This window comes from Sus scrofa, chromosome 8 (assembly GCF_000003025.6).
Source record: "Sus scrofa isolate TJ Tabasco breed Duroc chromosome 8, Sscrofa11.1, whole genome shotgun sequence".
In the NCBI taxonomy this organism is placed as follows: Eukaryota; Metazoa; Chordata; class Mammalia; order Artiodactyla; family Suidae; genus Sus; species Sus scrofa.
Window position 1 is genome coordinate 69,677,336 of NC_010450.4, and position 26,744 is coordinate 69,704,079.

Below are 26,744 nucleotides of genomic sequence, written 5' to 3' on the forward strand. Positions count from 1 at the left end.
AATTTCATACAAAGCCTGGTTATCTTTTTTTTTATGGCCTTATTAACTTCTGTTGTACAATTTAGGGAAAAGTCACTGTCTTGAATATTCTGCAGTTTGAGAAGAATATATGTTGTATTTGCACAATGGAATGAATTGCAAGTTTTCCGCCCCCTTCCACCCCGAAGAGGTCTGCGTCCTTGAACATAAAATACAAATAATCCCTGTGGTTAATTATTAGCAAGTTGTCCCATCTGCAATGTAAGGAAATAAAGTAACAGATATACCAACAAAAGATTACTAGTTAACAGGCATTGTTAGAGAAGAGTATAAAAGAATTTCAGCATGTTTTACAATATCCTTCCCCCCGCCTCACCACCGACAAGGAAATAACTAGGAACCATGAAGTGGGTGGTATCAATTTTTTTAATTGTTCTACTAAATTTTACAGAATCAAGAACAATGCATGAAAATGCATATGGAATAGGTAAGATAGTTTGTACTTTTCTGTCTTTTTTTCTATATGAAAATTCTTAAATTTACGTTTATTATTTTGATTTTTTAACATACTTACTGTTCCACATAGAGGAAAAATATTTAATTAGTGAATATAGTTAAATGAATGATAAAACTTACATCTTTACAAGAGTACAAGAGTTTTACAAAGTCGTGGTGGTACTTAATATACCTATGTTTTAGTCAATGGTTCCAAACCATTGGAAGATGTAAAATCTGGCTTGTAGTGTTAAGTCTACTATAAATGATTCTTGTTAACTTTATTTCTTAGTTTCCTAGTTTCCTCAGGTACAAAATTAATATCTTTAGATAGATGATTCCTAATGTCTTCTCAGTTCTAAAATTGTAGAGTTTTAACTTAGACACAAATATTTACAACAAAGAATGATTACTTTCCTGATTGAAGTTGAAGACACCATTTCTCATGAAGTTTATCTTGCTTTCCAGCTTCCATATTGGATTCTTCCCAATGTTCTGCAGAGATGAACTTAGTTGACCTGTAAGTTTTGCTTGAATAAATGCATTTTCAATATGCAGAGCAATGAAAATTTTAATTAGGTAATTAAATGAAATTGGATCACCCTATGAGTTTTTAAAAGTACAAATTAGACAATGTCAAGAAAAGTTATTTACACTGAATATCAAATTGATATTGAAGAAGTTGAACTGTTGGCCTGTGCCTTGCGAATCCATGAGACAAACAAAGTCATAAAGAAGAATAATGTCTGATTGAAGACAACTATATATGAATTCAGGAATTTTTCTCATCAATACCAGTAGGATGATATCGTATTCTCTATTCTGAATACACTTCATCCTAGTAGCAAATAACAGGAGGTAAAAAGTTCTAATTTTGGTTATTTGCAGAGGGTATGCTCTTCTCTTGAATGCTATCTTTCTGTTTCACGCTTCTGAAGTTTCTAATAAGGAATTTAAAGTTGTTGGAGTTCCCATCGTGGCGCAGTGGTTAACGAATCCGACTAGGAACCATGAGGTCGCGGGTTCGGTTCCTGCCCTTGCTCAGTGGGTTAACGATCCGGCGTTGCCGTGAGCTGTGGTGTAGGTTGCAGACGCGTCTCGGATCCCGCGTTGCTGTGGCTCTGGTGTAGGCCAGTGGCTACAGCTCCGATTCAACCCCTAGCCTGGGAACCTCCATATGCCGCGGAAGCGGCCCAAGAGATAGCAACAACAACAACAACAAAAAGACAAAAAAAAAAAAAAAAAAAAAAAAAAAAAGTTGTGTGTTACCAATGCTGCTTGCATGCAGAAAGCTGTGAAAGCAATACTTTAGGTCAACCCACGATCAGACCTTGATTGTGCCGGGACTCCACACAGGCAGGGGTCTAATGACCAAGTCTTTGCTCAAAAACCAACCATAAAAATATAGATATCTTTAATTACTGCCACATTGCAGTGGGTGGATGACCACAAAAGGAGGAGACACCTTTTTTTTTTTTTTTTTTTGGAATGGTACACTTTAGTGGATATAGTTTATTGTACAGAAATATACCTCAGTAGAGCTTTTTTTAAACTTGAAGCATAGTTGATTTACAATGTGGAGTTAGTTTCTGCTGCACAGCAAAGTGATTGTTTTATATATATATGTGTGTATATATATATATATATACACACACACACACAATGTGCATATATATATTCTTTTTTGTATTCTTTTCCATTGTGGTTTATTACAGGATATTTAATACAGTTCCCTGTGTTTTACAATAGGACCTTGTTGTTTATCCATGGAGCCACTTTTATGGGAAACCCACTCATGTTCATTTTTGACAGATATATGTATATTTATGGAGGAAGGGGACGAGAAGAAGACTGACATTTCTTCCTGGGTGGCTAGAATTCCACATACATTTTTAGCAAATGTCATCCCTAAATAGGTCATAACCTAACAGACAACAAAACAAGCAAAAAATAACCTTGAGAAAAAGAAGCTTGATACGTCTGCTCCTTAAACATACATACATGTTTTTGTTTCAGAGCTACCATATTTTTTGCCCAGTTTGTTCAAGAAGCCACTTACAAGGAAGTAAACCAAATGGTGAAAGATGTATTGACTGTAATTGAGAAATCCACTGGCAGTGAGCAGCCTGCAGGATGTTTAGAAAACCAGGTAAGTGAATAATAATAATAATAAAAAGCACTACGATATTTGACCAGAACTCAGCAAGCAGAATAGAAGATGCAGGGATGGCATGAAAAACAAAGACTTAATTATTTGAAGACTTGTTGTATAAAATTAGGATTAGCTTAATTCAGATATACTGGAGAGACCAAAGGAGAAAACAATGGGTATCTATTGTAAAGAGACAATAGGAGCCTGGTGACCAACAGCTAAGTTCTGAAATAAGAGTATCTGGGTGACCATGGGCATATAACTTAACTTTGAGCTTTGGTTTCTTTATCAATGAAATGAGGGATAATAATAGCTCCCAATTCTGAGTTGTCATGGAGATTGACGGGATAATAGTAGTAGCAGTTAATTTTTATTAAGCACACAATGCGACAGGTTTTATTCTAGGGAGTGTTACCTACCTATTGATAACCAAAGTATTTTATGACTGGAGCATAGCACTGATGAATTGGAATGTAAGCCCAATGAGCCAAGATACCCTGGCTGGGACTTATGGGCAGAATATCAGCATTGCTTGCAAATATTAATTTATTACAATAATCCTAGGAGATAGATGCTAATCTTCCAGTTGGGGAAGTTGAGGTACAGAGAGGTTAAGTAATTTTCTTAAGGGACCTCAGAACCAGGATTAAATTTAGGTCATCTGACTCCAAAACTAACACCCTCAGTGGCTTCATTACACTATACTCTGTGCTGTAGTGAATGTGAGATGCATAGCATAGATTAGGGAGGCGGATCTAGCAAACGAACAGCAATAACAAAACATAAAGCCCATTTAAATTTGAATTTCAGATAAACAATAAATACTTTTTTAAGTATAGGAAATCCTTATGTATATCAATCAATAATAGTTATTATTGTTTATTTGATCTCAATGTAGAAAAGAACTAGGAACTTTTTAATGATTAGAGGTACCCAATGATGGAACAAAATGCCCAGAGAATCCTCTGTCGTGGTGGGATTGATGAACTGGTCAAAAGACAATGTAGCTGGCATATTGTAAAGGAGATGCCCTTTTAAAGATATAAAGTAATTTACAACTCTGAAATTGATGATTTAATAATTAAACCCCTGTTTTGCATCTCTGTTTTTGGCTTGCCCTGATAGTCTAAAAACATATTTAAAATAAACAAAATGCATTATGTATTGCAACTTTACATCCAATGAGGGGTCTTAGATGATGCTACAGATTCATAATTAATCATTGTAAACTTAGAGGTATGATTTTTATGTGGATTGGAACTGGATTTCTTAGTAAAGATGTCCAGAATTTTCTAAATATTAGCAGTCACAAATGCCAAATAAAATTTTCTTGAGATGAATGAAACGCACGTATTCCTCAGAGGGATTCTTTAGACCAGTGGTGTCATCTGATTTGGGTAAAATTAAGGCAACAGGGAAGGATTTTAAACATTTAATATGTACGTTTTAGCTAAGTCTATAATTATAACCTATGAAAAGTAGTTGACGCCATTTTAATTCCATTTAAAATTATTTTGATTTTTATCTGAAAATAATATCAAATTTTAGTTCAATGTCTTATCACAAGAATATTGCAAAGAGTATCTATGTTTGAAATGTGGTTTGTATATGAAAGGAAAGCTTATATATCATGGAACCAAATTGTTGATAGCGTAAAAGGGAAAAATAAAATAGTTCAAATTTTTGAGGGGGAGGAACAAAATATTGCACTGTATTTTCCCTCTTAAAATAAAATAATTTGTCTAATAGTCATGTGTATTACTTAAGGTGGAAAACTAAATTCCATTTCCTGAATACATCAGAGGAGGCTATGGCATCAGGTTGAAACTAAATATCCCGGAATTTGTAGGGGGAATTATTTTCCTAACCTACATTTCTGATTTGGTGTATTAGAAAACTTCTTATGTGTTTTACAGTATTTTTAGGTAAAGTTAGTTGTCTTGTATTAAAGATCAATCTTTCTTATAGGTATCTGTCTTTCTGGAAGAAATCTGCCATGAAGAGGAAATTCCTGAGAAGTATGGGCTTTCACACTGCTGCAGCCAAAGTGGAGAGGAAAGACATAACTGCTTCTTAGCGCGCAAAAAGGCTGCTCCAGCATCCATCCCACCTTTCCAGGTTCCAGAACCCGTCACGAGTTGTAAAGCATATGAAGAAAACAGGGAGCTGTTCATGACCAGGTAAGGCTCCAATTTAAAGGTGGAGTTAGACCCCAGAAAGAGAGCAGCACCAAGCAGAATCTAGAATTTCTGCAATTTTCGGGTGTACGCTAAACCATGGAGAAGTAGAACTAATGTTTGATGTGGCAACTGCTGAGGTCCTGCGCTACAAAGTTAGGTGAGCACCCTTAAGTATAGCTTTGTCTCCACAGCACGTAGATAGATGCGGTATAGACCACACAGCAGACCCGCCAGTGGTTCCTTGTTTTTTCTCTTTTAGGCGCTTCACTTTAGCTTGCACAAGAGTATATATGTATGGCACAAAATAAGTCCTCCCAGAGCCAAACATTTGGTGTTTTGTGTTCACCAAATTGCCTGGAAATATAAAATGCTAGAGATCTAGGCATGTTTAAGATACATAAAAATATCTGGCATCAGTGGAGCACTATGGTGTTGCAAGAACACATGTGCTTGGCACCCATGATCAGATTAATGCTCACAAACAGCCTTTCCAGTCTCCCTGTCCTCTTCTTCGTCATTCCTTTTCTTCTTCCTATTTTGCAGATGAGGAATGGGAAAGCTAGAAGGTTCAGACAATTGGATGAGGGCACACTGCTAGTACACTCCCAGGCTGGGTTTTGAACCCAGGTTCTTTGTTGGGGAAGCCTGTGTCAAACTCTCAATCACTTCTTTCTTCCATGTTGCTGCCTAATGCAGAGAAATATAGAGCTTATCCTTAGAACATCTCTGCTCTGGTGACTTCCCAGGTGGATAATCTCATTTTGCAGTGATGAGAAAATAAAAGAGTCCATCTTTCTGTTTTACTTAGTGGAGATGTGGTCTCACTGACCCTGGAAACATGTCTTGGTAGGCTTATTGGAAAGGACATTTTAATAAGAATCATAGTCAGTGTTTCTGCCTTGTTTGTTCTCATAGTAGAATGTGCTATTGGCTGTTAGATTTTTCTTTTTCCTGGGGGATCTTTAGTGAGAAAAATTTTGATGGCAAGTAGAAAAGAGTATGACTATTTTCTGACTCTTGAAACAATTTCTGAGTCCAGTTCCAAGCAGTAGCAGTCCTATTTTTATGTTTGTAAATCTTACAGCTCCTTTTCATTTCACAGGTATATCTATGAGATAGCAAGAAGGCACCCCTTCCTGTATGCACCTACGATTCTTTCTTTGGCTGCTCAATATGACAAAATAATCCCACCTTGCTGCAAAGCTGAGAATGCAGTTGAATGCTTTCAAACAAAGGTATTATATTCGTGGGGCTCTAAAATGGATACTTCAATCTGGCTATGACTCAACAAAACACAAAGTCAAAAGTGGAAATATGCTTGGTGTGCAGAGTATCATTTTCAGAATAGAGCATATTTCAGCAGTTTGCTACTCTTTGGGCTAAAATAGCTGGGTTTGCTGTTTGCTTGTTTTTTTTAAAATTCATTCCTTTATCCATTCACTCATCCAACAATTCTTTTGTTATTAAGGAAGTGAGTTTAGTGGGACAAAGATAGAGGTGATAACAGAAATGGAAGAGGAGTAAAAGGTGAAGGAAGGAAGCGAAGGAAGGTGGAGTTGAAGGAGTGGGAGGAGAAGAGAAAGCATCGAAGAGAGAAAAAAGTGAAAGAGAAGTAGAATGAATGCTTTGTAGACATTATTTCTTTGAAGCCTTAGAACAAATTTGAGGTGTGATTATCATTGCCATTTAACAAACAAGGAAACTTAAGTTTAGAGAAGTGAATAGATTTCTTAAATTTGGACAGCTAGAATAAATATATATATTTTAAAATATAAATATATATATTTTAAAAACAACCATTTCAAAATATTTTCTTTAACATCATATTTCCACGGACAAGTAAGCTAGCAAACACACATGCACCAAGGTGCCTTTCGAGAAGATGCTCCTTCACCCCCACCCCCACCCCCACACCAGGGTGAACGTGAGATTGAAGAAAGGAATACAGCAGATGGTACAGATAGAAAAAAAAATTGATAAAAATTGATAAAAATAACCATTGTTCTCGGTTATTTTCCTAGGTCACCACAAATCATTTCAGTGCAAATAATTAATTTTTCCTCTTTTCCATTAAATCTGATAGAGGAAAAAATCCTTTTTCTATATTGAAATATGTATTTTTTGGTTTTTAATTTTTTTAAACATAATAATTAATTACTTGCTGCCTGAAATCCTACAACGAAAATTTCCTAGGAGTTGTGACTATTCCCAGAATGTCTGACTGTGATGCAATTTTATTTTTTTTGAGATGGGGCAGAAATGCTCAGGCTTCAATTTCTTCAAAATTACAGTTGTTTATTCATTACTCCAAGTATGAAAGTTATAATATTTTTGTTTCAAGGAATTAAAAAAAAATAAACCTGCCTGGCATACATGTATATAAACCCACTTAAAAGAAAGAATGAATAAATTTCTGTGAAAGTATATTGCACTTATAACTTTTAATAAATTTTTAATAGAGTTTCATGTTTTAGCTGTATCTGTTGTTTTTCTATTTATTGGAGCGTATAAAGGAAAATACATCATTTCTTGACACCTTGTTTTTTTCTATCTAGGCAGCATCAATCACAAAAGAATTAAGAGAAAGCAGCTTGTTAAATCAACATATGTGCACAGTCATGAGACAATTTGGAGCCCGAACTTTTCGAGCCATGTAAGTCTAAGCTCTGTCTAGGGAAGAAGGTGAAATCTTGGAACTACTACTTTGCAGTTTGAGTTCATTTTTCTCATTGCTGCTACCCTGGAGAATGAAGTTTCCTTTGATGAGAGCTAATGAGATTAGAATTATGAAATCTTAGGATTGGGAGGAACAGATCAGTCTGCTGTCTGACACTTATTTTTTTTTCTTTTTAAAAATTATCAGGAGTTCCCATCGTGGCACAGTGGTTAACGAATCCGACTGGGAACGATGAGGTTGTGGGTTCGATCCCTGGCCTTGCTCAGTGGGTTGAGGATCCGGCGTTGCTGTGAGCTGTGGTATAGATTGCAGACACGTCTCGGATCCCACGTTGCTGTGGCTCTGGTGTAGGCTGGTGGCTACAGCTCCAATTTGACCCCTAGCCTGGGAACGTCCATATGCCGCGAGAGCGGCCCTAGAAAACGCAAAAAGATCAAAAGAAAAAATATCATTATAGTTGATTTACAATGTTTCTTCACGTGTATTTAGAAATGTAGGTAAATAGGATAACTCTCTGAAGTCAGAGACCCCTTAATGAGTGTTAGACAAGGTCTTAATGAAAAATTACTTGGAGAAGACTTCAGAGCTTTATCCTATTCATCTGCTCTTCTAGATAATGATCCAGTTCTGGACTGCGATCAAGGTATACCTCATAAAGATATGACATTTTCCTAGATTCTCCACAAAGCAGACTAGCCTTCCTCTAAGGACATTATTTACTATTTGCAGTCCATAGGTGATTAAAGTTAAATGTTCTGAATTGAAGAGAAAATCCGTCTTCATCAGTAGCAGCAACGATACCAGTTGTGATAGGAAGTAGTGGTCTCGCCTTGACCTTTCTTAAAACTTAAATGAAATAAGCAGAAGTAATAAGAATTTTTATTTCTTACTTCCTTTTTGGGTCACACCACATGTCTTGGTGTAATGACTAGCATGAATGTTCAGTCTGCTCCACATGCTCATATTATTGATTGGCACGTAGGCACCCTGCCCATACTCTCAGGTTTCTTTCTGCCCAAGTAAAAAATGATTATTGTTCTCATAGAATTGTCCATTCTTAATTGTTTATCCTTTTTAATTTCCCCCCACTCACTCACAACAGTGATCCCAAATAGTCAGCATCATGTTGAATAGCAAAAATATTTCGTTGCGATTCACAGGAACCACTTGTAGGATCCACTCGCATTTTACCAAGCCCCTGCCTTGAATGATTGGACTAGAATTGACAAGGCTTATAACACTTTCCCTTTTCTTTTTAAATAAGAATACTTTGGGATTTCCCATCGTGGCGCGGTGGTTAACGAATCCGACTAGGAACCATGAGGTTGCGGGTTCCATCCCTACCCTTGCTCAGTGGGTTAATGATCCGGCGTTGCCGTGAGCTATGGTGTAGGTTGCAGATGCAACTCGGATCCTGCGTTGCTGTGGCTGTGGTGTAGGCTGGCAGCTACAGCTCGGATTAGACCCCTAGCCTGGGAACCTCCATATGCCGCGGGAGCGGCCCAAGAAATGGCAAAAAGACAAAAAAAAAAAAAAAAAAAAAAAAGAATACTTTGGTCCTTTCTACTTGGAGCTGCCACTATATTAACACTCTGTAAATGTTATTTGATTTTGATAATGAAGATTGATTTCTAATTCTTCTCCCCCATCCCAGAACTGTTACTAAACTGAGTCAAAAGTTTCCCAAAGCTAATTTTACTGAAATTCAGAAACTGGTCCTGGATGTGGCCCATATCCACGAGGAATGCTGCAGAGGAAACGTGCTGGAGTGTCTGCAGGATGCGGTGAGGAGTTTTTCCTGCCTCCTCTATCTCCACCCACTCTCTTTTCTTTCTTTCTTCTTTTTTTTTAATTTCTGCTTTTTATTTTTCATTTTTTTTATTTTTATATAATGATTTTCATCTTTTTCATAACAGCTGGCTTACAGTGTTCTGTCAGTTTTCTCCTGTAGGGCTCTCATTCTAAATGGGAGAAGGCTGTCTGCCCTGAGTTGGTCATAGGATGTGGTAACTAGCTGATGGATTGAAGTCAGATTTCTTGATAATAAAACTTAACCTGTCTTTTGTTGACTCTGCCTTCCGCTTAAGGGATGAGCTCCTCTTGATAGACCAGTGCCCATTCATTCTTACTTCTAAAGAGGATGCTGATCTCTTGGGAGGCCTCCGCATAGAACTTGAGGAGTAGACTCTTTACTTTTCATGTATTTGTTTTTCCCTCCATTTGTTCTTTCATTTGACAAATATATATTGAATACTTTCTTTGTTCTAGCCTCTGTGTGGGATACCTTTTAGGAAGTCACAAGCTGACTTCTAGGAGCTTATAGTCTGATTAGGGACTGTCTTTTGTTTACTGTTATATCCATAGGCCACCAGCACGATGCCTGGCACATGGAAAGCCCTCTGTATTATATTCATACAGCTATTATGTGAATAGAATAAAATAACACAAAATACTGTTTTACAAGGTAAGAAGTTAGCCATCAAGGGAAGGTATGAATAAAGAGCTCTAAAGGAATGAAAAACCACAATCAAAAAACTCCAACAACAGACTCTTCAAGCATGCAGTAGTCAGTTGAGATTTAAGGCGTGTGGCATTGGTCTATTTGGGGCCAACCCTAAGTGACCCGTATATTGTGCAAGAGGTCCGTTTATCTCCAAATTACTCCCTCTCTGGTCCCCTGTGACGGATCTTTTTTCATGGAAGCTCAAAAATCACTGCTCCTAGATATTCAGATGGCTTAAAACCAAGGCTGGAACATGGTTTCCAGAAGGTTGAAAGTGAAGATAAAATGCTCATTTCAGCCCAGTGCACCGCAGTGTGGCTGAGGTAGACTTGAAGGTCAGCAGGAAGCCGGGGAGGAGACCTGAGGCTGAGTCTCTGAGAGCAGGCAGAAAGCCTGGAGTCAGGGAACGAGGAACTGTCTGCTTCAAAGACAGACCTTCCTATTTCATTGATTTTTGCTTACAGTAGCATTTACCTTCATATTGGGGGTGGTACTAAGAAAGATTTTGCTTTGCTTTGAGGACAGTTATGTTGGTTTTAGTTGACAATTTTACTAATTTGTAGAGTATTTAAAGTTTAGTTTTTTCAATGTTTGGAGTTCATAACTACCCTTTTCCTTTGAAGTGGAAAACATAATTTCAGCATGGTATATAAACTGGATTTTAACGACTGAATAATGGGTTCTAATTGCTCCTGCTGAGAGTGCGCAGAATTTTCAGTCATTTTGCAGGGATGCCTAAGCTCTGCTTCTTTCTGGCCGCTTTCGTGCACTATTTCATTATCTATAGACTGCCCTCTAGAGGTTTCAGCGGCTTACTGCAGATTGTTTGGTTAAAGATGAAGGAGAAGGTTTGCTCTCCGGGTTGTGACAATCAGCAGAAGATATTTAGCTGCACATTTCAATACTAGTCGAATGTATTAATGTGTATGGCATTTGGCTTGAGGAGTACATTTCTCTTTTGTTTTCAAAAGCTTCTTATTAGAATAAAATATAAGGTTTTAACTGGCAACTGTGAAAAGAAGCATCGAAAAAACATGGCTAGGTGGAAAGGTCTGAGGAAAGGTAAAATATGGAGAAAGCACTAAAATGGGAGACAAGGTAAATGTTTTCTTTGCTTCTTCCTTCCTTCCTTCTTTCCTAGAACTGGTCATGAGCTCCTGAATTAAAGAATAAATGTTTAAAACTTATACTTTCTTTTCCATGACAGGAAAGAGTTGTGTCCTACGTATGTTCTCAACAAGATACTCTGTCAAGCAAAATAGCAGAATGCTGCAAGTTGCCCACCACACTTGAACTTGGTCAATGCATAATTCATGCAGAAAATGATGACAAACCTGAAGGCTTATCTCCAAATCTAAACAGGTTTTTAGGAGAGAGAGATTTCAACCAACTTTCTTCAAGGGAAAAAGATCTCTCCATGGCAAGGTGTGTAAATGTATGTTCACATAGGTGAAGATTATTATGTAACTGACAACTTTGTGTTGTTGAAATGGCTTCTAAACTCAGTGTGAAGGGTAATGCTAGGATGTTCTGAGCCAAAGTATAGTTAAGCAGATGGCTAGGCAATAAGAAATGGGATCTATGTTGTACTGATAAGACTTTCACCAGTATTATTATTTGCTTGTTTATGAGAATGAGCTTTGTTTTGTTTCCATTTCTCTGAAATCAGAAGCAATGTCATACCCATATGGATTACTTGGGTAAAGACTACTACTGGGCTTCCAAATAGGATATGGATATTTTTGTAATAAGAAGGGCTTATAGTCAAGAACGTGCCTTTTCACTGCATGTCTTAAAACCTTTCTCCCCAATGATGACTCAGTAGATTATGCTAGATGGAAGGACTTTCGGGAATAGTTTATTTGTTATTTATTGAATACACATTTTATTTTTGTAAGGAAATCCAAACATGCTTAGAGACATTGCAGTATGGTAGTTTGATGTAATGTAATTGACAGGACATGTTCTCATTCTATTATTTGCCTTTAAGGGGAGCAGGCAGTTAAGTGGATACATTTTCCTTTGTTGTACAGTGTGTATCAGTGAACATTGTTAGAGGAGGGATTTGTGTGGTGCTGAGGATAATTATACTTAATGGTTTCCAAAGGCCTTTCTAAATTTGAGGGCCTGCTTTTAATGTAGTAATAAAAATAATGGTGCAATTTTCTTTTTAATATTCCTAGAGGCTAGGATTCTATTGTTGCATTAAAATCAGACATGCACACAGTGTTTGCACAGCTAAATTAAATTATGCAAACAAGAACAAAGTCCAGATTTCAGAAACACATATTGACGATATTATTGGTAGCAGAATTATGACCTATTTCTACAATCTGGGAATATAGTTAGCAAATTCAAGGATTCTCTTTGAACTTACACATTTGTACAAAGCTAATTGTTTACTTAATAGAAGCTAATTGTATCCAAAGCTAATTGTTTACTTAATAGAAGTAGTTCTTCAGTTGGAAAAGTTCTTTGCAACAGGAATTTTCTCAGGCGAGAATGATTTTCCCCCAGACACTTTATATGGCTTTTTTCACCCAAGTTTCTCTTTAGGAAGAGCTACCCAAAGAGACTTTTCTTGACCACACCCTCTAAATTGTGTCACCTCTTCTATCTTCCTTTATTTCTCTTCAATGATTTATCACTACCTAAAATAAGATGACCTATTTCTTGTTTGTTTCTGTCTCCCTATAATGCATGCTTCTGAGAGGTCAGACATTTTATCTTATACATTATTTAATCCTTACTGCTTAAAAAATGCAGAAAGTAGGCAGTGTAGAAACATTTGTTGGGTGGATAAATTGAAAGTTCATAATGAAAAGGCAAAGTGAAGAGTGTAAAAGAAAACAAAATGCCATTTTAGAACCATTTGAAGGATCATAATTTTTGTTAATAGTTTTGCTATGCATTTAGTACAAATCATATTTGATTTCTAGGTTTATTTACTTGAATTTTAACTTCTGCATGTCATATGACACCAAAGTAATTTGTCTCTTTAATGCTAGTAACACGGTATTTTTTTCCCCCACAAATTTCAGGTTTACTTATGAGTACTCAAGAAGACATCCTAAACTTGCTGTCCCAGTAATCCTAAGAGTTGCTAAAGGATACCAGGAGTTATTGGAGAAATGTTCGCAGTCTGAAAACCCTCTTGAATGCCAGGATAAAGGGGTAAATAGCTCTAGCTTTGTAGGGAGGATCTGAAAAATGACATTAATATCATACTTTAAAAGTCCTGTTTGGAGTTCCCATCATGACTCAGTGGTTAATGAATCCGACTAGGAACCATGAGGTTGCGGGTTCGATCCCTGGCCTTGCTCAGTGGGTTAAGGATCCAGCGTTGCTGTGAGCTGTGGCATAGGTCACAGATGTGGCTCGGATCCCCAGTTGCTGTGGCTCTGGCGCAGGCCGGCGGCTACAGTTCTGATTAGACCCCTAGCCTGGGAGCAGTCCTAGAAAAGGCAAAAAAAAAAAAAAAGTCCTGTTTGTCTGAAAGAATATAGTTACTAGTAAGTAGTTAGTTCTATTTACTAGCTATCTAGCTATTAAGTAGTGATTAACTAGTATCAACAACTACCAGATTATTTTAAAAATAAAAATGTTAACCAAAAGTTCTTTGATACACAGAATAAAAACAAGATCGATTTTTTGAATAGCTCCAGAAAGGCAAGGATTTTGTATGGAAAGAACTGTGATTCTTTACCCATCAAATATCTTGGCGAGTCACAAAGTTTTAAACTTAATCCCCCCAAAGTCCATTTGTTTTAATTCTCACAATTCATCTTTAGTTAAAAAAAAAAAACCTCTCTAACAGTGGTTTCTTTAAGATTGGTATCATCATAGAATAAAATATTACCAATCAATTTTTACAAAGAAAGTTATGTGTCCAGAAAGAGGAAAAAAATATATAGAATAATGCTTGTATTTTCAGGAAGAAGAATTAGAGAAATACATCCAGGAGAGCCAAGCACTGGCCAAGCGGAGCTGCGGCCTCTTCCAGAAATTAGGAGAATATTACTTACAGAACGCGTATGCTTTTTTAAACAGTATTTTTAATGATTTAAACTTATTAACTGATGAGGGAAATACATGTCTGAATTGATCACCCCTGGCCATCGGAATTTCAGCCCCTATGTTGGATTGGAGGTCAGTAATCTGATCACCTAGTTTCCCAGTGAGCAGGTACCGTTCCCACCTCCCTCTCTTAAGGAGGAACAGATGGCTTGTGAGACCTGACTTCTGGTACTGGCTTTGGGTTCCCCAAACCATGCAGATTTTTGCGGCAAAACTATCCATTCTGTCATAATCTGTTGTAGTTAAAGTACCAAGGGATCAAAGTTAGTATCCATGAAAGTTTTGTGACTGGGACCAGGAAATAAATGTCCAACATTTATTGTGATCTTTTAGTGTAGCAGGAGTGTAGGGAGTGGGCGTCACAGTAAATGCACCTAAACATTGGTCCAGACCCCACATGGATGAAACAAATGAGCTGACATCATGTCTTTGATGGCAAGAGAGGGTCTTTGAGAGGGAGTGAGAATCTGGAAACTCATGAAGGACTCAGTAAGATTTGGTGAAAAATGCTTCTTTCAGGTTTCTGGTTGCTTACACAAAGAAAGCCCCTCAGCTGACCCCCCCTGAGCTGATGGCCTTGACCAGGAAAATGGCGACCACAGGAGCCGCTTGCTGTCACCTCAGTGAAGACAGGCAGTTGGCCTGTGGTGAGGGAGCGGTGAGTGTTTTGTTTAGTCCCATCTTGTTTCTGCCCTGTTCAACGTGAAGTCGCTTTATAATTCCCATTTATGTGAAATGGTAAAAACCAATATGGAGGTGGCTTTCCTGGACTTGTTTGATTAGTTTTGGTGGCAGGGGTGTGAGAACTCCATTCTGAATGGTTGGCAGGTGGGCAGGCTTCCTGTCTCCTGGAATGGCTGGTGGACGTTCACTGGGTCTATTCAGCAATGTCTGAGCAAGATTTATGACAGGAAAGACAGGAAGACCGATGCGTCACGCAATTCACGATTTCACCAGATCCCTACTGTCATGTTAAAAAAAGAAAAACTTCAACTTCGACAGATTACAATTCACCCTTTTATTTTTAGTCATACCTTTTTGTCTTTTGTAGTTTATTTTTTTTAATGATGATGATATTAGGGACAATTTATTCACTTTGACTGGGTATAGGATACAGAGCAGGGTAAATCCCACATTGTGAATAGTAAAATGACTTTTGAATTAGTAATACCAACAGTCTTTACTTCTTAATGTCACCAGTGTCCTACATAGGATTACAGGTTGAATTTTTTCATTATTTTTTCCCTTAAATCCCAATTATGAATAAGATTGTACATTTTTCCCCCTCTTTTTGGTGACAGGGAGTTATTTGCTAGTCTCATGTCCTGAATATTTTTTTCAAAGACTAGACGCGAAGGGAAAATTTCCTGCAATTAAGCATCATGTGTATCACTTACTGAATTCCACATGTTGGGAGGGTGCAGGGACTCAGGATGCTGGCGTGGTTCTGGGGTGAAGATTCTGGAGGCCTCTTGCCTATATTCCCATCCCCCTTTCACCACTTGTCAGTCTTGTAACCCTGGGGAAGCTTGTTATCTCACTAAGCTTGAGCTTTTTCAGTTGACATGTGAGAATACAAGCTGTGCCATCCTCACAGGATGGGTGTCTTGAACCGAGTGATCGTGCGACTCACTCAGTATGAGCCTGATACACTGCATGTGAACACAAAGTATGTCAGCCCTTATTACAAGTTAGTATTAAGAGCTTAAGAAATATCTCTCCAGTGTGGATGATGGGTGGATTCTACACTAGGAAAGAGTTAAGGACACACACACACACACACACACACGTCTTACTTCTTTTCAATTAGACTATACATTAGCTGTATGTATGTATGATGTGAGAAGGTTAGGTTTGTGCTATTCTCACCTTTAGAAAGAGATTCTCTGAATCCCAAAATTAAAATGGAAAGCTCAGCTAGAGTGTCCTGTCCTCCTGGAATGGCTGGTGGACGTACAAGCCACATATTGATTTCCTGGGTCAGCCCTTACTTTTTTTTTTTTTTTATATATACTCTTTACTCTTTGAAGAGAAGAGTCCTCCTGGAATGGCTGGTGGACGTACAAGCCACATATTGATTTCCTGGGTCAGGACAGAGTTTTTCCCTTGCAAAAGGATGTATGTAACTGAAAACGCGTGTCAAGGAGCTGACTCAAATTGCTGAAGGGGTTGCCTTCAGCATCATCTGTGGAACATCAGTCACTAAATGCTGAAGTTTATCCCCAAACAAATGGGTAAATAAGAATCTATGATGAGGGAGTTCCTGTTGTGGCTCAGCAGAAACAAATCCAACTAGTGTCCATGAGGATGCGGGTTCAATCCCTCACCTTGCTTAGTGGGTTAAGCATTGGCATTGCCGTGAGCTGTGGTATAGGTAGCAGACATGGCTCAGATCTGGCATTGCTGTGGCTATGGCGTAGGCTGGCAGCTGTAGTGCCCTGGGAACCTTCATATGCAGTGGGCATGGCCCTAAAAAGTCAAACAAATGAGGACAACAACAACAAAACCAAAACCAAACCAAAACAAAAAGAATCTGCGATATGGCAGCATATGCTCCTGCACAGACAGCAAATTTTCCTGTAGTAGTAATTATAAATTACTGGACATGAAACACTATTGCGACAATTTTCCTGAATCAATTCCATGGATAATGCTCCATCTCCTTGCTTTCTTCTTTCTCATTCTCCTACTTAGGCTGACCTTATCATCGGGCAGTTGTGCATCAGGCACGAAGAGATGCCCATAAACCCTGGTGTTGGCCAGTGCTGCACCTCTTCATATGCCAACAGGAGACCATGCTTCAGCAGCTTGGTGTTGGATGAGACATACGTGCCTCCGCCATTCTCTGATGACAAGTTCATCTTCCATAAGGATCTGTGCCAAGCTCAGGGTGTAGCACTGCAAACAATGAAGCAGCAGTAAGAAACTGTTACTTGTTAGCATGGAGAAGACTGACAATGCTAAGCAGTGGTTGAGATGTCACTTTACACACCCAACACTCTTGGGCTCACTAGGAGAACATTATTACATCAAAGCACCTCAAAGTAACTCTCAAAAGAGTCTTGTCTCAGTGTCTTCCTAGCCTCTAATCTGGAAAAACTCTCCAGGACAGACAGTTTCATGATTGTAAAACTAGTCTATTTTAATTATTGTTGTAATGCATTCTGGGATTGAGGGAAAAGGGGAAAGCCGTTTGGGGTAATTAAGATATGTCTCTGGAGTAAGTCTTATGTACTTCCATTCTAAGCCTTGAAAAAAAAAAAACAGCCCTTACTTTTTTTTTATATATATATATATACTCTTTACTCTTTGAAGAGAATAATCATAATACTTATTCAGCCATGAATTATGGGCATTAGGAAATGGAATCCACATTTCAGTTCATTGTGGGAGGCAGTCTGTAATGGTGAAGGTCAGGCAAGTCAGTGAAACTCAGGTCCTGCAAATTCCCATGCATTTTATTTAATACTTCCATCCTTTGCAAAATATCTGCCTTCATTTTGGAAAACCCTTGTTTCTCTGTCACAATCTGAGGCATGTTTCAAGATACATCGAGAATGTGGCCTCCTCTGGCAAGCCTTCTCTATTCCTGCAGTCAACTTTGAATATATTACTAAGTGAGCAGTATAGGTAATTAGGACAGGCGGTGCTCAGGTAAGGGTGTGATAATTGTGAATGCCAGGCTTTGGAAATCGGGGCTTTTGAGCATAGATTAAACATATCTTAGAGGAGAGAACTGGAAAGGATATTTTAGGAAAATAAGAAAAAGACTGTGTTTCACTACATATGAATACGGTGGACTGTAAAACAGTGTTTCATCTATAATCTGCCTAAATTCAGACTAGTTGATTAGTTTCAGATGTACAAAAAAGTTAATTAGTTATACATGTATATGTATCCATTCCTTTTCAGATTCTTTTCCCATATAGGTTATGACACACTATTGAGTAGATTACCCTGTGCTATAATAGGTCCTTATTACTTATGTATTTTATATATAGTAGTGTGCATATGTTAATCTCAAACTCATAATTTATCCCTCTCCTAGTGTTTCTCCTTTAGTAATCACAGGTTTGGTTTCAAAAATCTTTGAGTCTATTTCTGTTGTGTGAATAAGTTCTTTTGTATCATTTTTATTAGATTCCACACATTAGTAATTTCATATATTTGTCTTTTACTTACTACACTTAGTAAGATAATTTCTAGGTCCATCCATGTTGCTGCAAGTGGCATTATTTCATTCTTTTTTATGGCTCAGTAATATTCCTCTGTATTCATGTACCACATCTTCTTTTATCCACTCCTCTGGACATTTTGGTTGCTCCAATGCCTTTAGCCTGAGTCTTTTTAATGAAAGTATTAGACAAAATCTATATGGTAAATCTGGTGATGGGTTGATGGGATGAGGGTTTTGGGTGAGGCTGCTAGGGCTCTAAAAGTTCTCTACCAGGGAAGCTTTAGAAAAATACCATTGCACAGCAGACTTCTCTTATATATTGTTTTGTTTTAAATCATAGGTTTCTTATTAACCTTGTGAAGCAAAAGCCACAAATAACAGAGGAACAACTTGAGGCCGTCATTGCAGATTTCTCTGGTCTACTGGAAAAGTGCTGCCAAGGCCAAGAGCAAGAAGTCTGCTTTGCAGAAGAGGTATGTGCAGCTCATTTTTATAGTCAAAATACTTGGTGTGGAGTTTTCTGTAATTGAATAATGAAAAGAATATCTCACTAATTTATACTTTTTAAATAATGACAGATATTTATATTTCATTTAGAAATAAATGTAAAGACTTTAGGTTTAAAAAATAATTACAGTTTTCTCACCAAATATTAGAAATAAGTATAATTGTAGAATACATTGTGGTCATTAGTAATTTTGATTTATTTCCTAGTGGAGAAAACTATACAGTGAACATATAATTAACTGATGATGATTTAGGAGTTTCTAGCCTAAAATTTTTCAATTCAGCTCAATGGATTAAAAGAATTTAATAGCAAATTAACTGTGCAAGCAGGCTATTGGGGGGAATATTTATAGAAAATATATTGAACTCATTTAGGAGCAAGCCTTTGAATATTAACAGAGTAGCAAGTAGGAATTATCTTAATATAATTATTTAGTAGTTTTAGCTGGATTTGTAAATTGGCTACATTTTGTAGGCTTTTAGTTTGTATTAGGAAATACACTTGCATATAGCATCACTATTTAAAAAAGATATCCTATAATTCACCCTTTTGGCCAATTTTATTGAATTATCTCATAATATAAAAGTTTAGATGTTTTGTTATATGAACTCCAAAGATATATGATATTTAGAAATGTCGAGTTTTTCAATAGGTAATATAATAAGGTATGCTTGAGTGTGTATTTATTAGTATGTGTCTGTGTCTTTGGTAGGAGGGAATGGGCACAGAGAACCAAATCAGATATAACAAAACTGATAAAATAGGTTTGATGAAAACTATTTCTTGTGAATATGATACAAAAAGATTAATGTCCTCTGTTTTGAGAAGACACTCATCTACATGAAGAGGACACGTGAAATAGTAGTGCACAAGTATTTTCTCTGCAAACCTTTTAATTTCCATGATTGACTTGTGGATTAAGGGGAGATATGGGATGAGGCTTGGTAAGCATTTGGAGATTGATATACAAATACAATATCTTTTTTTTTTTTCATCTTTTTGCCTTTTCTGGGGCCGCTCCCGTGGCATATGGAGGTTCCCAGGCTAGGGGTCTAATCCAAGCTGTAGCCGCCGGCCTACACCAGAGCCACAGCAACACGGATCCGAGCTGCATCTGCAACCTATACCACAGCTCACGGCAACGCCGGATCATTAACCCACTGAGCAAGGCCAGGGACCGAACCCTCAACCTCATGGTTCCTAGTCAGATTCGTTAACCACTGAGCCACGACGAGAACTCCTAGAAATACAACATCTGTTGTTGATAAGAATGGAGGTTTTTTTTTCCTCTCTGGAAGCCAGCTTATCCTAGCTTATTGGCGTCAGAGATATATATCTTTATTTTTAACTCCATTAACCTATAAATTTATGAATTCACCCTTAGCTAGGAGAGAATTAAATGTATGACTGGTACAGTCATCTTTTTTTATCTGATAACACGTATTTATTTTTATTTCTTCATATTTTAATTGAAGTCTAGTTGAGGTATAATAGTATATGTTACAGGTGTACAATATAGTGATTCATAATTTTTAAAGGTTATATTCCATTTGCAGTCACTATAAAATAATGGCTATATTCCCTGTGCTGTAGAATATGCCCTTATAGCTCATTTTATACATAAGAGTTTGTACCTCTTACCTCTCTACCCCTGTATTGTCCCTCCCACCTTCTTCTCCCCACTGGTAAACACTAGTTTGTTCTCTACATCTGTGGGTCTGCTTCTTTTTTGTTGTATTTGCTAGTTTGTTGATGATTCTTATTTATTTTTAATTTGCAGGGTCCAGCACTGATTTCAAAAACACGTGCTTCTTTGGGAGTTTAAATTACTTCAGGTAACAAAACATTCAGACAAGTCTAAATATGTTGATTCTCCTCAAATATGTCTCCATGGTGAAAGGCACCCTAAGAACTACCATTAAATACTTTTCTTAAAAATAAATGCAGTTCAATAAAAAAAGTTTATTTTATTTATTTATTTTTAAATGATTTTTATTTTTTCCATTATAGTTGGTTTACAGTGTTCTGTCAGTTTTCTACTGTACAGCAAAGTGACTCCATCACACACACACACATATAACATTCTTTTTCTCACATTATCCTCTGTCATGCTCCATCACAAGTGACTAGATATAGTTCCCAGTGCTATACAGCAGGATCTCATTGCTTATCTACTTCAAATGCAATAGTTTGCATCTATTAACCCCAGATTCCCAGAAAAACTTGGAACAAAACAGTGCCCATAATTTTAAATTAGTGACTAAATAAACTCAAAATTCTTTTAGAATATTTCCAATGCTTCCGAGAATGCCATCAGAAGAGCTTCCTATCTGTCTGTACATGTGATCTTTTCTTAAAAATAAATGCAATTCAATAAGAATATTTATTTTAAAATCTTGTAACAAAATTATGCCCACAGTGTTACATTAATGATTAAACTAATCCAAAATTCTTTTTTTTAATTTTTAATTTTATTTTTTCCAAAATTCTTTTAGGTTATTTCAAAGGCTTCAGAAAATGCCATCAAAAGATCATCCTATCTGTATTTGCTGTTTATCTGATATAAAACAATAAAATCAGATACTTTCTGCATTTATGAATTTAATTAGTATTTATATTTTTGTTGCTATTACAGGGGGAAGAGAAGAAGACAGGTCTTTATGGTTTGGTGTGAACTTTTCCTTTTAATTCTAACTGATTTATGCTTCTTGTGAATTAAAAAAATGATGAAGACTTTTATGTGGGATTTCCCTGTTATAGAAATAAAGTATCTCCAAATGCTTCCTTTTTCCTAGCCTGCTTATTTATGAAAACAGAGATAATTTCTTTGAATACCATTGTCTGAAGCAGATTCTGATCAAAAAGCACTGAATATTAGTCCTTGTGGGACATTAAAGCCACTCAAGAATGGATTTATGACACTGAAGGCAGGATTATGTGGTGAACTAAAAAAATGTTCCCAAATGAAGCACTTTTTGGTGCTGTCAGGGCACATTGTATTAAATGACCACTTAAGTATTCTAACAGAGAAATTGGCCTTAAGAAAATATTCTGCTTTTATAGGATCCATCAGGAATGTTGCTATTCAAAACTTAATGTCTACTTTTTTCTTAGTCTTGTTCAGTTCTGTATTCATAGACCTTTTAAAACATATGTTAACTGTGCTGCAATGGTTTCGATTGAATGTAATTAACATTTTCATCAATTAATTTTTTTATTCTGCAAGTATTTATTAGCACTCACTATATCCCAGGTCCTGTTCTGGGTGCAGTCACTGTCCTTCAGTTTCTCCAGTAAAGAAGGAAGCAACTAAGAACAATGCAGAAAGATTAGGGCCATTACAGAGAAGGTAACACATTGTTGAGGGGATCAAAGGGTGGGAGAGACCAGTTTTGACTGGGGGAAGTCAGACTGGAAGAAACAAACATCTAAGAAGCATCTCAGAAGAAGAGCGGACCTTCCTCAGTTCAAGTAGAGAAGAAAGCAAATACACCAAGGAGGAAAGCATGGCCTATGAGAAGACACAGTGAATGATTTCAGGGGAGTACGGGGTGGGTAGGAAGGATATGGATATGGAAGATCAAGCAAGATATGCCAACTATGTAGGATTGAGTAGAGTCTCATGGGTTTTATTCCAAAGGGTTTGGACAATGTCTTATAGGTAAGAGAGGACCAAAGTAATATCTAAGCATAGTGGTTAGTTTTTAAGAAAACTCAGGAGCTGTGGAGAATGAGGGGTAGGGGCAGGGGAAAGAGTGGAGAAGGTTAAGGTCTGTAAGCGGAGATGAAAGGATCAGTCCACAGTAGGGAGGCTGCTTTCTGCATTAACTTGGAAGAGAAATCTAAAAATTACATTTATGCTTCGGCTTCTGCCACAGAAGAAAACATTCGCTCAGAACAATAAAATGAACTTTCAGTTCTAACTCAATTGCTTTGCCCTTTACATTTTTCTTTCAATTCTGTTGCAATATCTTTGGGCTTTGCCTGGTTTCGGAAAGATATTAACTTAGAGATCACAGCGAGATAAAGTAGAACTCAACGTACAAGCATTTAATAAGAAAATAATTTCCTGGGAAGTGCAAGAAGATAAAACTGGAAAATTTATGAGCCATATGATATTTCATCAACATATATAAAAAAGTGATTGGAAACCCTAGGACAAATTGACACAAATACAATAATAAATTGGAGATTTTAGAACATTTCTACTTAGAAAAAACTAGTTAAGCAAACAACAGATAAAGACTCAAAGTGGAAACTTTTCTAGTCAAGCTTACCAGTGACTTCCATGCTGCGAAATCAATTCTCAGTCTTTGGGGAGAATGTGACACAATTGATCACTTCCCTTTTCCTTGAAACACTTTTCTTCTAGGCTTCTGGATTTTTTTTTCTCCAATCTTATTGTCTGCATCTCCTTAGTCTTCTTCATTGCATTTTCTGCAAATCTTGGACCTCTGAATGTTGGAGTGTCCCAGAACAGCTCTTCCTGAATCTAAACTCTCTCCCTAGGTGCTCTCATACACACTTGGTGCATGAATACCCTCAAGATGTTGACAACACATATTTATATCTCCATCCTGGATTTTCCCCCTTAATTTCTGGGCTCTTGTATCAGCTTTCTCCCTGACATCTCCATGTTGGTAATGCAGAGGCAATCCAAACTTAGCACATTTTAAACTGAATTCCATCCCATCCCAATCTGTGTCGCCCTCGCCTTGTCCATCTTTCTGTTTGCTCAACCCAGAAACCCTAGAGCCTTCTATAGTTCCTCTCTTCCATATCAGCCCTGCATTCAATCTCTGAGCAAAGCCTACCTTCAATGTGCATCCAGAATTTGATTCCTTCCGAACACATCTAGTACAAGCCGCAATCATACCACATCTGGATTATTGCAATAGCTTCCTAATTGGTCTGCTAACAAGCCCCCTTGCCTCACCCCTGGCTTTAGGTTCATCTAAATACATTATGTTGCTTTTCACTTAAAATCTCTAGAGGCTTCCCACCTCATTCAGAGTAAAGACCCCACAGTGACTCACATGATGGTAACTTTCTGTCCTTTTCTCTTTCTTCTTTCCCACTGAATCTCTTTGCTCAGGCACTGTGGCCTCCTTGATGTTCTTTTAAGTTGCCAGCTCTTTTCTTGCTAAGAGTGTGGCCCTTGTGGCTCTTCCTGCTTGGAAACTGTGCCCTCAGATATGTGTGGGCCTCACTCCATCACCTCCTTGGCTTCTACTCATTATCATCTGCTGGATGAGAAGTCTTTCTGGACTGTTCTGTTTTAAATCATACACTTACCCTTATCTCTCACACCTTATCCCTCACACCAATGATCACTAGCCATACACCATACATTAGATTTTATTTATTTATTTATTTATTTATTTATTTATTTGGCTACACTTGCAGCATAAGGATGTTCCTGGGCTAGGGGTCTAATTGGAGCTGCAGCTGCTGGCCTGTGCCACAGCCACAGCAATGCCAGATTTGAGCTGCCTCTGTACCACAAGACAGAGCTTGCAGCTACACTGGATCCTTAACCCACTGAGTGAGGCCAGGGATCAAACCTGCTTCCTTGTGGACACTCTGTCAGGTTCTTAACCCACTGGGCCGCAATGGGAACTCCAATTTTATTTGTTTATTTTCTGTCTATCCCCACTGGAGTAAACCCCATGAGGACAGGGATTTTTGTGTATTTTTTTCACTTTTGTTATCTTCAACATAAGAACAGTACCTGGAACATAATGAGCATTCTATACATATTTGATGGCTATGTAGATGCACACACATGCCGTGGGCTGTATTTTCTTTTAAGGTGGCGAATTAGAGGGCTTGCTAACTCCATCTTCTAAGAGCCGCATGGGGGAGAAGGAGCAGCCTGGGTCTGAAAAATTAACATCAAGAACATATGAAAAATCATGGACTTGGAAAAGAGACTTGTGGCTGCCTGATGGGAGGGGGAGGGAGTGGGAGGGATCGGGAGCTTGGGCTTATCAGACACAACTTAGAATAGATTTACAAGGAGATCTTGCTGAATAGCATTGAGAACTTTGTCTAGATACTCATGTTGCAACAGAAGAAAGGGTGGGGGAAAAATGTAATTGTAATGTATAATGTAAGGATAACCTGACCCCCTTGCTGTACAGTGGGAAAATAAAAAAAAAATATTAAAAAAAAAGAACATATGAAACCATTGAGGAGGTTAAAGTCTCAAAGTTTGGTGTGCGTGTGAAATGAGAATGTGCAGGTGTCTTGTGGTTACTATAACAAACTATGGCAAACTTGGTGGCTTAGAACAACAGTTTTCTCTCTCCCACAGTGCTTAAGGCCAGAGGTCTGAAATCTATCATGCTTCCACAGGGGCTGGAGCAGAGAGTCCATCCCCAGCCTCTTCCAGCTTCTGGTGGCTGCTCCAGCACTCCTAGGCTTGGAGAGTCTTCTCTCCAGTCTCTGCTTCCATCTTCACATCGTCTTCTGTGTGTGTGTCTGCACCTTCTCCTCCCTCTTCTTGGTCTCAGTCACCCCTGGTCATTGGATTAAATCTATGTGTCATTGGATTAAGGGCCCATCTGGATAATCTTCATCTCAATATCCTTAAATTAATTATGTCTACAAAACCCCCAAAGCCTGGTGTCTTCAGGATAATATTGGGATCGGACCAAACTCCTGCTGGGCTGACAAACTGTTGAAAGCAGGTGAATATAGACCAGCCACTCTTAAAAATTACTCTTTGAACCTCCACTTGTCATATGCCACCTCCCCAGGACTGGTGGATTACCATCTGAGAACTCTGTTCCCAATGATGCTGCTTTCAAAGAGTTAAGGAAGAGTCCAGAGAAAGGCTTGATGGTATAAAATTAAATTGGTAATATATATAACAGTCAGATATCTGGAAATCCCCAGTGTTCATGAACTAAATACACTTCTAAGGACTCATGAATCAAAGGAGAAATAAAAAGGATATTTAAAAATACTTTAAATTGAATGAAATTGAAAACACAATATAGCAGAGTTTGTGGGCTACCATTAAAATAATAAAGAAAATGTATAGCTCTAAAGGCACTCTGTTTTATAATTTATAGCACTCTGTTTGCCTTGGTTAACATATAGAAAAGAAGGAAGCTCTCAAACAAGTGAACTCAGCTTCCACCTTAAGAAGCTAGAATAAAAGAGCAAATGAAAACAAAGCAAGTTGAAGAAAGGAACTAACAAGAGATCAAAGCAGAAATTAATAATATAGAAAATAGAAAAAAACATAGATAAAAATCAGTGAAAACAAATGCTGGTTCTTTAGGAAGATCAATGCTACTGCTAAACTTCTAGATGGATTTTTCAGGAAAAAAAGAGAAAAACCCAAATTGCTCATATCAGGAATGAGAGAAGTGACATCATCTTAGATATCAATGTGACAAGCAAATATTTTGAAAACTATTTTGCCAGTAAATTTTACAACTTAGATGAAATGGGCAAATGCCTTGAAAGGCACAAAACACCAAAGCTCACTCAAGAAAAAATAGATGATTTGATTATTTCTACAACTATTAAAGAAATGGAAAATTTAGTGAAGATCGTTCCCCTAAAGAAAACTCCAGGCTTCACTCATGAATTCTACTAAACATTTAAGGAAGAAATAACACTGATTTTACACAAACTCTTCCCAAAAACTGAAGAGAAGGGACTATTTTCCAGTTCATTCTCTGAGGCCAGCGTTACCCTGATACCCTCTTTCTGCCATGTGCTGACATAACTGGAAGCTGGCAGTCTGCAACCCAGAAGAGAGCCTCACCAGACCCGGCTCCCAAATCTCAGCCTCCCGGCCTCCCAAACTGATAGAAATGAATTTTTGTTGATAAGCCCCCACTAAAGACAGTTTGCTATAGCAGCCTGACTGACTCAAACGCTATTCTTTCTACCATGTTCTCCTTTTTCCTACAGATGACAGCTTTTCTCCATTCTTGGTTTACCCGTTCTCTTTATTTTTAACATCTAAGCAAATAGG

At 37.6% G+C, this 26,744-nt stretch overlaps 1 protein-coding gene across 1 annotated transcript; it reads left to right on the plus strand.

The window, feature by feature from the left end:
• AFP (alpha fetoprotein) lies at window positions 355-21,529 on the plus strand. The gene is made up of 15 exons (NM_214317.1): window positions 355-466; window positions 943-994; window positions 2,491-2,623; window positions 4,595-4,806; window positions 5,909-6,041; window positions 7,362-7,459; window positions 9,138-9,267; window positions 11,194-11,411; window positions 13,028-13,160; window positions 13,921-14,018; window positions 14,583-14,721; window positions 16,758-16,981; window positions 18,581-18,713; window positions 20,529-20,583; window positions 21,384-21,529. Exons 1-14 carry the CDS (start codon window positions 382-384, stop codon window positions 20,571-20,573), a joined length of 1,833 nt encoding a protein of 610 aa, NP_999482.1. The 5' UTR covers window positions 355-381; the 3' UTR covers window positions 20,574-20,583; window positions 21,384-21,529.

Excerpts from the sequence above, each read along its gene's own strand:
- AFP (NM_214317.1), top strand. The coding sequence starts at position 382 with ATGAAGTGGGTGGTATCAATTTTTTTAATTGTTCTACTAAATTTTACA. Across the intron at positions 6,042-7,361 it reads TTGAATGCTTTCAAACAAAG|GCAGCATCAATCACAAAAGA; the intron begins GTATTATATTCG and ends TTTTCTATCTAG. Across the intron at positions 13,161-13,920 it reads TTGAATGCCAGGATAAAGGG|GAAGAAGAATTAGAGAAATA; the intron begins GTAAATAGCTCT and ends TTGTATTTTCAG.